Source organism: Cololabis saira, chromosome 15, assembly GCF_033807715.1.
Source record: "Cololabis saira isolate AMF1-May2022 chromosome 15, fColSai1.1, whole genome shotgun sequence".
Classification (NCBI taxonomy): Eukaryota; Metazoa; Chordata; class Actinopteri; order Beloniformes; family Belonidae; genus Cololabis; species Cololabis saira.
The window spans coordinates 34,337,782-34,349,786 of NC_084601.1; the positions used below are offsets into that span (position 1 = coordinate 34,337,782).

At 43.3% G+C, this 12,005-nt stretch overlaps 1 protein-coding gene across 1 annotated transcript; it reads right to left on the reverse strand.

Moving 5' to 3' along the window:
* Positions 1 to 5,134: 5,134 nt before the first annotated feature.
* Positions 5,135 to 10,840, reverse strand: LOC133461290 (C-type lectin domain family 6 member A-like). The gene is made up of 6 exons (XM_061742149.1): positions 10,556 to 10,840; positions 10,332 to 10,448; positions 7,016 to 7,141; positions 6,626 to 6,765; positions 6,285 to 6,403; positions 5,135 to 5,785 (listed from the first exon to the last, which is right to left on the reverse strand). Exons 1-6 carry the CDS (start codon positions 10,716 to 10,718, stop codon positions 5,650 to 5,652), a joined length of 801 nt encoding a protein of 266 aa, XP_061598133.1. The 5' UTR covers positions 10,719 to 10,840; the 3' UTR covers positions 5,135 to 5,649.
* Positions 10,841 to 12,005: the final 1,165 nt, after the last annotated feature.

A 12,005-nucleotide genomic window follows, 5' to 3' on the forward strand; every position in this document is an offset into this window, starting at 1 on the left:
TGGCCAGTAGGGCGGGCAACACCTGAGCCCGAGCCGGAATGTTTGCCGGGTCTCTGACGATGGTCATCTCAACCCGGCCGGAGATAGGAGGCCGGTGTCGGAACTGCAATACGTACCCCTGGGCTAGGGTGGAAACCACCCGGGCCCCAATGAGCAGGCAGCCCAGTAACGGAGCCGCTGCCGGAAAAGTAGCTGACGACCGGCTCCGTGGCCTTAGCGCCGTCTCCCCCGGGCTCCGGACGTCCCGGGGGGGCGACGGTGGGACGGTCCGCGCACAGGGGGGCGAAAGTCACCAGCAGGCTGACTCACAGACCGCTGAAAGCCGCGCCGGCCGCCGTGGGCAGGCGGCCGGGGGCGAGGCCCGGGGGCCGGTGAAGGGCCTCCCGGTGTACAGGAGGCGGCCGCACCCCTGTGAAGGTACACCAGCCGCTGCCTGGTCTCATCAGCCAGGGCGGTGCGGTTCAGAGCTTCCAGGGCAGTTGCCCCAAACAGCTCCCCCGGTTCTGCCGGTGCCTGACGAAGAACCCTACGAGCAGTCTCCGTCAGGGGTGACTGCGCCAGTCAGACATGACGGCGCGTGTGCACCAGGGTGGACATCAGCCGCCCCAGTTCCCTCGTTTGGGAGGCAAAAAGCCTGTAGGGATATGTCACACAGGTCCAGTGTGGAATCATCCACCTGTGCATCCTGCAGGGAGGTGGAGAGAGCCAGTAGCAGATGAAAAAAAGGGTGTTCCCCAGCCAGCCGATGCGTGCCGCTGTTTCATAAGCCTTACAAATATGCCCATCAGTAACCCTACTCTGGGTAGAGGGGCACTTGGGATCTGGCTTCAGAGCCTCATCAGGAGCCACTATCAGTGCTGCAATGGAGGGCTCGATGGGGGGGGGGGGGCATGTGGTGGAGACCAGCCACAGCAGCGTCCTCCATCGCCGTCAGAGCACGGTCATCAGCCGGCTGTGACATCTCTCCAGGGCGGCCATGCACCCTGGGCATGAACGCTCCATCACAGCGACCGGTGGGAGAGGGAGCGGACACGCCGCCGTCACCACGGATGTGCTGGCAGGAGAGAGGAGCGGACACGCTGCCATTCACACGAATGTGTCGGTGGGAGCGGTCACGCTGCCGTCACCACGGATGTGCCGGTGGGAGAGGGGAGCGGACGCGCTGTAGTCACCACGTAGGTGTCGGTGGGAGAGGGGAGCGGAAACGCTGCCGTCACCACAGCGAGCACGCTGCCGTCACCACCAATATGAAGGCGGGAGAGGGGAGGGCCACGCTACCGTCAGCACGGATGTGTCAGTGGGAGAGGGGAGCGGAAACGCTGCCGTCACCACAGCGAGCACGCTGCCGTCACCACCAATATGCCGGTGGGAGAGGGGAGCGGCCACGCTACCGTCAGCACGGATGTGTCAGTGGGAGAGGGAGCGGACACGCTGCCGTCACCACGGATGTGCTGGTAGGAGAGACGAGCGGACACGCTGCCGTCCACACGAATGTGTCGGTGGGAGCGGTCACGCTGCCGTCCACACGAATGTGTCGGTGGGAGAGGGGAGCGGTCACGCTGCCGTCACCACGGATGTGCCGGTGGGAGAGGGAGCGGACGAGCCGCCATCACCACGTAGGTGTCAGTGGGAGAGGGGAGCGGAAACGCTGCCGTCACCACAGCGAGCACGCTGCCGTCACCACCAATATGAAGGCGGGAGAGGGGAGGGCCACGCTACCGTCAACACAGGTGTGTCAGTGGGAGAGGGGAGCGGAAACGCTGCCGTCACCACAGCGAACACGCTGCCGTCACTGCCAATATGCAGGCGGGAGAGGGGAGGGCCACGCTGCCGTCACCACGGCTATGAGAAAAGGCAAAAATAGGCGTCTTTACTCAAAAAGAAGAGAACAATCCTCTCTCGTTTCTTTCCTTTTTCTTTTGTTTTTTCAAAAGAAAAAAATAATCTGCAAGGAAAAAATAATGTCGTCACATTAATAAAGTGGGAGAGGGAGCGAAACGCTGCCGTCACCACAAATGAGCCGGTGGGAGAGGGGCGTGGCCTTCACCACGGCCGTAAGCAAGACCAAAAAAGGTGTTTGTATTGTTTTCTCAAAAGAAAAAAATAATCCTTTTCCGTCTTCTCTTTTTTTTTTCAAAAGAAAAAAATTATCTACAAGGAAAAAATAATGTCACATTAATAAAGTGGGAGAGGGAGCGAAACGCTGCCGTCACCACAAATGAGCCGGTGGGAGAGGGGCGTGGCCTTCACCACGGCTGTAAGAAAGACCAAAAAAGGTGTTTGTATTGTTTTTTCAAAAGAAAAAAATAATCCTTTTCCGTCTTTTTTTTTTTTTTTTTTCAAAAGAAAAAAACAATCTGCAAGGAAAAAATAATGTCGTCACATTAATAAGTGGGGAGAGCAAGCGAAACGCTGTCTCCCTGCGCAGATTGTGATCAGGTGTCAGGCGCAGCTTGACAGCTTACCTTCTGTCAGCTGGGCAGGGGGGCGGGGCGGGGAGACGCCGCCGCCACCCGACACCATCAATACCGCGTCGGCCACAGCTCCTCGGAGGACGAGAAAAAAAAAAATCGTTACTCCTACCTTACGGCACGAAGCTGCACAGGGCCGGCGGGTTTCTTAGGGAGGAAAAAAAGGAGCTTCACAAAGCTCCTATTTCCGTCCTGTACTTCAGACGCGCGATGCGAGAAGAAAAAAGGAGCCGATCCCATGCTGACGCCGGAAGATATACCCTTCCGGGGGTCATGCAGGGGTCACGGGTGACGTGACATTGTTGGTATTGTACTCGACATGCGCATGCGCGAGGGGGAGATATCCAGTGCTTACAGCACCGCCTGGCGGTCAGTAGGGACGAAATAGAACTCATCTTTCGCTGACGTGAGAGTGCAGGAGAGAGGAGCTTTTATGCTGTCCTGATTGCTGAGGAGCTGTAGCTGGGAAGAGAGTGAGGTGAAGGGAGTGAGTGATGAGGTGGGCGTGGCTAACGAGGTGGGCGTGGCTAACGAGGTGGGCGTGGCTGGCAGATGGAGTGAGCAGGAGAGAGGGGAGTGGAAAACCACTGAAGGCTGGAGGACCAACCATGACAGCTGCTGATGCTGCTGCTCTTCGTTTACGCTGCTTTTCTACTGTTCTACGCAGTGGTTACAACCCAGTTACACACACGACTAAACCACTCCTGCCACCTTTTGGTGGAATTCGGTATCACGCAGGAAACAGGAAACAGGAAACAGGAAAGTTGATAAAGGGCAGGTGAAAATCCCTGTTATTAACCAGGGATTTTCACCTGCACAGAAGCCATAAATAATTGGAATGAACAACCAGAAAACGTATTAGTGGGAGGAGAAAGAAAAAACACAAAGTAATTATGGCCTAACAAACTAATACAATAAATGCTCAGGGTGGCACACATGTCTCGTCTGTGTGTTTATACATTTAATCCTGAGATATTTTGAAATTTGTTTCAAATGAAAAGTGCGTTGTAAATACAGTAAAATGTATTGTTATCATTATCCTCTTCAAATGCTCTCATCCACTCTTGCTTGTTCATGGATGTCAGGTAACCTAGCAACCACCCTACAGACAGACTGACAACCTGTAAAAAGGCCTAAACTGTGATGGTCTTGTGTGAAGAGAGGACAAGGCCAGTCGATGTTCTTTTGGGGACCACAATACCCATGAAGATACATAAACTTGTACAATTGAGTTAGAATAAGCAGTGCAGATTAATAACATGTGGCACTGCTTGTTCCACCTGTCTGTATTACAGTTTTTCTCAGTCGCTTTGGTACATTTCTCAGATCATCCTCGACATTTGCAAAACAGTAAGTGCATTTCTCAAAACAGTTCGTACAAATAGCAAAACACCATGGATTACCTGCAAAAGCCAGTCTCTTGTTCAAAATCCTTAGTTCATCTCTCAAAATTAAATATCTGTGTCAATGAACGTGTTAGTGCATCAGAATCACAAGTGCTTGTGTCATTGTGTACGGATAAGACAGTCAAATTGCTTAGACATGTTCCCTGTGAAGTTGTCTTGCAGTCCTATGTGGAAAAAATATAGTAATGCAAAACACAAAATTGAGTAAGATAAAATGTCACTGTATATAGTATACTTACTGTATATTGTAAAATGAAAGTAGAATAATGTCATATTGTATGAAGCATTACAGAAAGTATACAGTATTACAGTACAGTGCCTATTGTTAGATTACATACCTGTTCTGTCGACGAAAAGTCTGAACGATTGAGGACACAGTTGTTCTCCCAACATTTGGCTGCACCCTTCGACCAGCCTCGGCCATTGTAAGCCCATGATTGAGAACATGGTCTACAAGTGTAGCTCTTATCTCATCAGGAACGCGCATATGTCCTCGGTCTCTTCTGCCTCTTCCTCTGTTTTGCCTCCCAACTCCTCCGCCACGCAGCCTCACTCCTCTTCCTCTTCTTCTTCTCTCTGGCTGTTGACCCCGTCCAATTGCTTGTCCTTCCATTGTCAGACATTGTAACATTGTGTTGTGCTCCGGCTATATGTATACTTGCCAGCTGATAGTTCATGAGATGCACCTTTGAGCTATTTCAGAAAACTGGTTGATCATTGGTTGATCTAATGCTTGACATATTTCCCTTCATTACAGAAAGTCAAGATTCACCTGGGAACAATTTACCAATTAAGGCCAGATTTAGAAACAAAGTCTAATGGAAATGTATAGAAATATGCTGACATATTATGACAACTTGTTCAACCATTTTGCATGTAAAGACTTATGCGATGAACTAATGCCTAAATGTTGTGGGGGGTGAGACTATTCAACAGAGACCCATTATAATACATTTTGATCAACATGACATAAAAAACTGATAATGTAGGAAACAGCAGAAAATTGTACATTATCATTTGCATGGATGACAAATGCATTTGCTGTGATGTTCTGGCTGATCAGTTCCAGTTTCAACCTCAGAAACTTTATAAGAAATGGAAAAATAAAGCACATATCACACTTAAGTTGAAGACGGAGTCTTTATTTACAAATCTTTGAAAATTACAAGTTAACATTACATAAACTTGATGTAAAAAAGACAAAAAACACATTGATAAGAAATACAGGTCTGTTTCTGGAAAACAGAGTTTGCTCATCCTCATGTTCTTGTATTTTAGTATCTTTAATTTAAAAACTTTCATGTTAAAAACATCTAAATTGTAACTTGAGACTTTGTGTCCGAAACATTAAATCCAAAACATTTAATCCAACCACTGTTGTCAAGTTTCCTTGTTTATTAATGTTTTTCCCTCTGTTCCTGAAATACATTTAGCATTTTGTTTTTGAAAATGAAGCAAGAGGACAAATCTTTATGCAAATATAGCCAAATACAGACAATTATTTTAACTGGCAACTCTTCATTCTTCACACATCAAATTAAAACAACACAAGTAAACAAAGTGGAGTAAAGCTGCATTTATACTTATTTACAATTATTATATTTGACTTCAGCATTATCAAGTTCTCCTGTTGTTCTGATGACAGCTTCACTACCCTGTACACATGATGAAGTTCAGAATAAACACATTTACAGTATAAATGACACATGAAACACAATAAATGAAAGTGACCAAATTGTATCTGAAGTTTATCAGGATCCAACAATGAAATCTTAATTTTTCTTCTCACAGATCCAGTTGTTACTGAAAGTGTGAAGTAAATATGTCCATTTCCCTTCATTAGTACAACACACTGCAGCATATTCACGTTGGTTATACTGATGTTGAGACCATCCTGCAGTCAAGAACCTGTGAAATATTAAAACATGTTCAACTGAGATGAAAATCAAGATTATTTTCATTTTCTGATAAAACTGACACCTTCTTTAATTGTTTTACACAAATGTTCACTTTTTAAAGATCACAAGGAACTTTTGGTCTGATTCCAGATGTTGGATGAGGTCTTCATTAAATACTCCAACATGGTATCCATTCATTTATTCCAGTGAAAGCAGCTCAGTCTGCACATCTTCCACAAATGTATTCTCTCCTGCTGATCACAAACTAAATACACTATTTAAAAACTGTTGAGAACGAAGGTTTGAAGTCTCTTTCATCAGACTTCTCATTGAGTTTTTATGAAATAAATTCATCACAGACTACAGATGAAGAGTTCATGCAGCTGTTCGTTCAAATAAACACGTTACAGAAATAAGGATGATACAGTTTTTAACATGTTCTGCTGTTTTACTTGTTAACAATTTGAAACAATGACTTTGATGAAATTGTAAAAGAAACACTGTCTTACGTTGTTGTCAGTGGTGATCCGTCCACCCATTTCCATTCAAATCTTTGTTTACTTGTCGACCATTCAGCTTTCAGTCCAATCCAGGAGTTTTCATTTGTGTACAGTTTTCCCACAAAATCCTAAATGACGAGACAAAAGTAGTTTCTGCCGTCATGAATCTGCATATCTGTCTCAGTATCCTGATGATTGTGTTTAAAAACAATTTAAATTATTTAAAAACACATTTCTAACTGAAATCCATCAGGATGGAGACAGAAGCAGCACACAGACTGACAGCAGGTGGAGAACACAAGTAACAGAAAACTGCAGTAACATCAAATACACTGACATCAAACACCCACCTGCTCCTCTTTGCTGTTTATGATCACCAGATCAGCTCCTCTTTTCACACACTCCCTCCTGCTCTCAGACCAAGTTTTACTCTCAGTGAATCTTCTGTAAAAACTGGATCCAAATCTTCTCCATCCTTCATGACACTCTCCTTCATATCAGAGATCAGACAGACAAGTGTTTTAGAAAGATTTAGCATCACATTTATGAGTGTTCTTTCAATATTCAGAAATCTCCTTCAGGTGTTACTTTTACCTTTCAGGTTATTTAAAAAAAAAATTTTTTTAGCTCTATCTTTCTGTCTTATTTATTTTTGATTAAGGTACACTTATAGAAATAAGAAGTTATGGGGGCTAACACAGAAGTTAAAGTTTATTTATTTGGTATTAAATATTTCTTACCATCAAGTTCATTTTTTAGCTGATTATAAGTGTTGTTCAGTTGGTTGTGTTTGACCTGCAGCTCACTGTAACTGGTATTTAGTTGGTCGTGTTCCCTCTGCAGTTGGTCTTTGTCCAAAGTGATACCTGGTAAGAAGTATAACATGAAAACAAACTCTGAAATATCAAAACTAGTTGCATCCTGTGTAGGTTATTTGATAACATTTGTGGTGGTTGAGGAGCAGGTGGTAGAGAGACTGAATGGTGGAAGGCTGGTAAAACATAAAATAAATTAACAATAGTAAAAAGTCAAAAGGACATTTGAAACACTGTGAAATATTTATCATTAGTGAAGTACATACATGAGACTAAATGTAAAACATGAATATGATATGTATATAACAGAAACCACACAGTAAAACTGTAAACCAGCGTTCCTAAATCCAGGTCCCCGAGGGCCACAGACCTGCATGACCTGTTCAAGTGAACATGGCATTAACAGGATTTTGTAGACTTGGATGATAGGATGATGGTGAGCTTTTCATTTGAATCAGGTGTGTTGGAGCAGATACAAATCTAAAATGTGAAGGCAAGTGGAGTCTTGAGGACCTGGATTTAAGAAAAAGGATCTATGAAGGAGAAACATGAAATAAAAGAAAAAAAGTGTCATGTTGTTGCATATATTGACCGCTAGATGGCAGCGTTGTAACTGAATACACTCAGTTTCAGCCTCCTGGACATGTGCTCGCCCCACATGTGCACGTGTGACCGCGCACACATTCAGAAAGTAAGAGAGGAAACAACTGAACTTATTTCTTTCTTACTATCACTCACTTGCAGATCTTTTTTTGACATTATCCTCTTTACATTGTCTATATTTCTCAAGTGTTTTCATCATGTGGGATGACAAAATTTCACATTAAATGTATCATTCAGTCCACAGATTCCTTTTTTCTGCTGTGTGTTTCTTTCAGTGGAGAAACTGCACATAATTACCATGCCATGACATTCTGTTTAACAAATTATTGAACATTTTAGATGGTGATTGTGTCGCTTGAGTTTTTTTTTTTTACTAATTTTAGTTTTCTCACCAGAAACATTGTGGAGCAGCTGATTGTAGGTGTTGTTCAGTTGGTTGTGTTTGGTCTTCAGCTGGTTGACTTCCAAGGTGACTACAATAGCTGTAACACACGTAAATCTGACGTGCCGAGTAAATTATTAACTGAAATTTTATAACTGACCATTTTCATCCGTGGGATGTAAACGTGTGTGTAGGCAACACTATATATATATATATATATATATATATATATATATATATATATATATATATATATATATATATATATATATACAAGTCTGTCGTCTGCTTTCTCTGGATGTAGTTTCCCCTGCTGATCAACCCTCTGCCCGTCCACGACAATCCTTCTGCCTTGTCCCTCTGTACTTTGGTTTGCCCCACTGATGGTCTGCCAGGTTGTGGGGGGGTTTTGGTGGTGATTGTGTAGCGTGAGTTCTTTTGCTAATTGTCAAAATAGTCACTGTCGTTGTTCTGCACTTGTGTTCTAAAAATCCTCTCATAGATATAGTGAGCACCTGGTTACCAGGCCTTTACCCAAGTGGTCCAGTCAGGCTCAGCCCAAATAAATTGCGTGGGTTTACCCTCATGTGGGATTAATCCCTGCAGCCTATTTCAGCATCACTTCTTTGGCAGCGAAGGATCTTGAGCTTAAGCATCGGATCAACCGATATGGACTAGACATAACAAGGTTCACCTCTGTACAGCATGGGCTCTGTAATCAATCAAATCTCTCTGGAGTTACCCAGGGTAAAATGCATTTATAACCCTTGGAGCTTGGAGTGTGTACAATTGTTTTTTTTTTTTCCAGAAGATAAGACGGTAACTTCCCTGCTCATTCAGTTTGGGGAACAGGCTCTGACTGTCATCTGTCCTAATTGGAACTTCAACACTCATGACTGTATTTCTTTTGAATACACATTAATTTTTTTCACATTCAAAAACAAGACTCTGGGTCTTAAGGTATAAGTGCACACACTGAAGTAAAACTTATATGCTTTCCTTTTTCCTCAAAATTACTACAAAGTGCATTACAATGATCATCATTGGTCTTTTCTTATACAGATGCACTCAGTACACGATTTGCAGAACATTATCTCAACAATCAAAACGGGGGGTTCGGTGTCTGCCCAGGGATGCTTTGACATGTTGAGGGTCTGGGTCACAAACTAAATACAAGAGATCAAATCCTCACCAGAGTGGAGGATGATGACTCCACTTGATTATCCATAACAGTTCTTATGGTTTATTTGTTTTTTTTTTCTAGAAAGATAATCTGATCAGTAACAATGTGGTGGAAAAAAAGCAACACCCGTTCCAAAGAAGGTGGATTCTGTGTAAAATTAAGAAAAATGATGAATGATTTCCAAATCTCATAGTTTTGTATTGTGTTGCCAATAGAACATAAACACTGTATCAGCCGTTAAAACTCAGACATTTAGCCTTTTCATTCAAAATAGAGCTCATTTAGAATTTGATGGTAGTAATCCATTTAAAAGAAGGTGTTACAGAGGAAAGAAAAGGCTGGAAATGTTATTGGTACAAACCAAAAACTGGTGGAAAATTTAACTACGGTAAGTTAACAGCAGGTCAGTGACAAAAACTGCGTATAAAATGATCATTTCAGCAGCAGAGCCTCTTAGTTGCAAAGCTGGGCAGATCCCCTCACCAGTTTGTGACAAACTGTTTTAAAATGTCAGGAAAATGTTCCTCAATGTTCACATTTTACACAATGTCCCAACTTGTTTGGTATTGAGAATGTAGTTCCTCTGTTAGGATTTCGGAACTACTTGGAAACATTTCAACCTCAGTAGCAAAGCCTTCAGCAGCTAGTTGACATTTACTGAAAGTAATCAGATATTCCTTCAAATTACACTAATATTTTCATATTTCATTGAAAAACCTCCAACATCAAAGAGAAAAACAGAGCATGCCAGCAAAATCCCATAAGTGAGGAGGGATCCATTTAAACAAGAATACATGGTTGACATCGTTTCTGTCTCAGAGCGGTACAACGACTACTTAGAAACGATTCATCCAGCTGGTTCTTGTTCTACAGGTGTATTTTGTTGGTTTACTGTTCAGGAACAATACTTATAAATGGTCCAAGACTAATGACAGATAACATTTACTGCTCTACATGTAAGCAGTGATGTTTTATGAAAGCAAGTCATCAGTACTTCAGACATAAACAGAAGTTTTTCTACTTTGTGACCAAAATGCATCATGTAGTTTTTGAGGTGCAGCATTTAATCTTACCGTATATGAACAAGATGACGACCACGACTAAAACCACCGTGCACAACACTCCTAGACACAGTGTTGCACCTCTGACAGGTCTTTTCTGCAGAGCACGATGGTTCTGAGTCTGTCGTCCTGCAGAACCAGAGATCATAAACTTTGCAGCCACACATGAATGTATAATACCTGAACATAATTATCTCTAAAGTTGAACTTTTATTAACTCCATGTCATTTACTTACCTTCTTCCTGTGACTGGAAAACAGTAAGATTATTCTCAACATCATCAACGGTCGCATAGATATCCGCCTCCATCTCCTCCCATCCTGCTCCGTCTTCTTGCTCATTTCTGTTGTATCTCAACTTTTTTGATAAATCTGGTTCAGAATTCATACCTGAGGACATCCTGAGAGGACAGAGACAGCCGGACAGGTGCTGTACTTGACTGACTGTGGATCTGCTGTTGAAGTGCTGATCTTCTCTTGTACAATATTCAATGTGACATCCGTGCTGGTTCAGCTGCTGGTGTTTCTTGTTCAGCCTTCTACGTGGTTTCATGACATTTTTGAGGAAGTACTGCCATTTAAAAAAACAAACGTGCTAAAATGTTTCCATTTCCTAGTAAGAAACCCTTGACCTGGAGGGCTGCTCTACTGTAGAGGTTTTTTTCAAAACCATTCTCAGCAACATGTTTGACTTCAAAGGATGACACTAACACCTACACTGCAGAATGACCATCCTGTACACAAAATTAGGTTCTTAATGGTTTTTGTAGCCAACTCATGCTACCCGGGGTCAACCTACAGGAAAAGAGGACATGGGGTTTCGTGGAGGAATTCTTTGGTTTTTATTTTGCCAAGACACAGACGTGTATCAGAACACTCGGCCGCTCTGTGTCATCCCTTTGAGCACCTTTGCCGGTGTGCAGCCACTCTTTAAATATCCAGGCAGGGTGGAGATTGATTGGGCACAGGTGTGCCAAATAAGCTGAACCAGGCCCATGCCACCTGTGTGCTGCTCCCCTGCAGACCACGCCCAATCCCTCACCCTGCCACAGTTTTGTTCTCTTGTAACTGTGTAGAGAGACTGAAAGTGTTTTAACCATTATTTTAACAAAGACAGACAGACCACACCACTAGGGTAGGTGCAACCTGATCTCACAAAAATCCGTGAAATGCCCACGACCTCTCACCACTATTTTTCGTGGTATATACACCACCTGGGTAGATACAACAGCCCCACCAACAACCGTGTTGTTGAACACTGTCATTGTAAACCCTAATGTGTAGTATTTATGTTTGTCAAGGACTACAGATGGAAATTAGCTTGTGGCTCGGTTCTACAAGGGTGCATAAGCATGCATTGGTTGATCTGTTAGTTCCCTATGAAGCTCCCAGACCCCTTAGGTCTTCTGGATCTGGTTTGTTGTGGTTCCCAAGAACCAGAACCAATCAAGGTGAGGCAGCGTTCAGTTATTCTGTTCCTCACCGGTGGAACAAACTTCCTGTAGACCTGAGGTCTGCTCCAACTGTCAGCTCCTTTAAATCAGGGTTAAAAACATTACTGTTTACTGAAGTGTACTCTTAAATTAAACCTGCTGTACTCTACTCTACTGCCCTTATTTTTTTTAACAGCTTGTGCTTTTTATTATTTTACTTCTTTTCTTATTCTTACCTATTTGTTATTATGTCT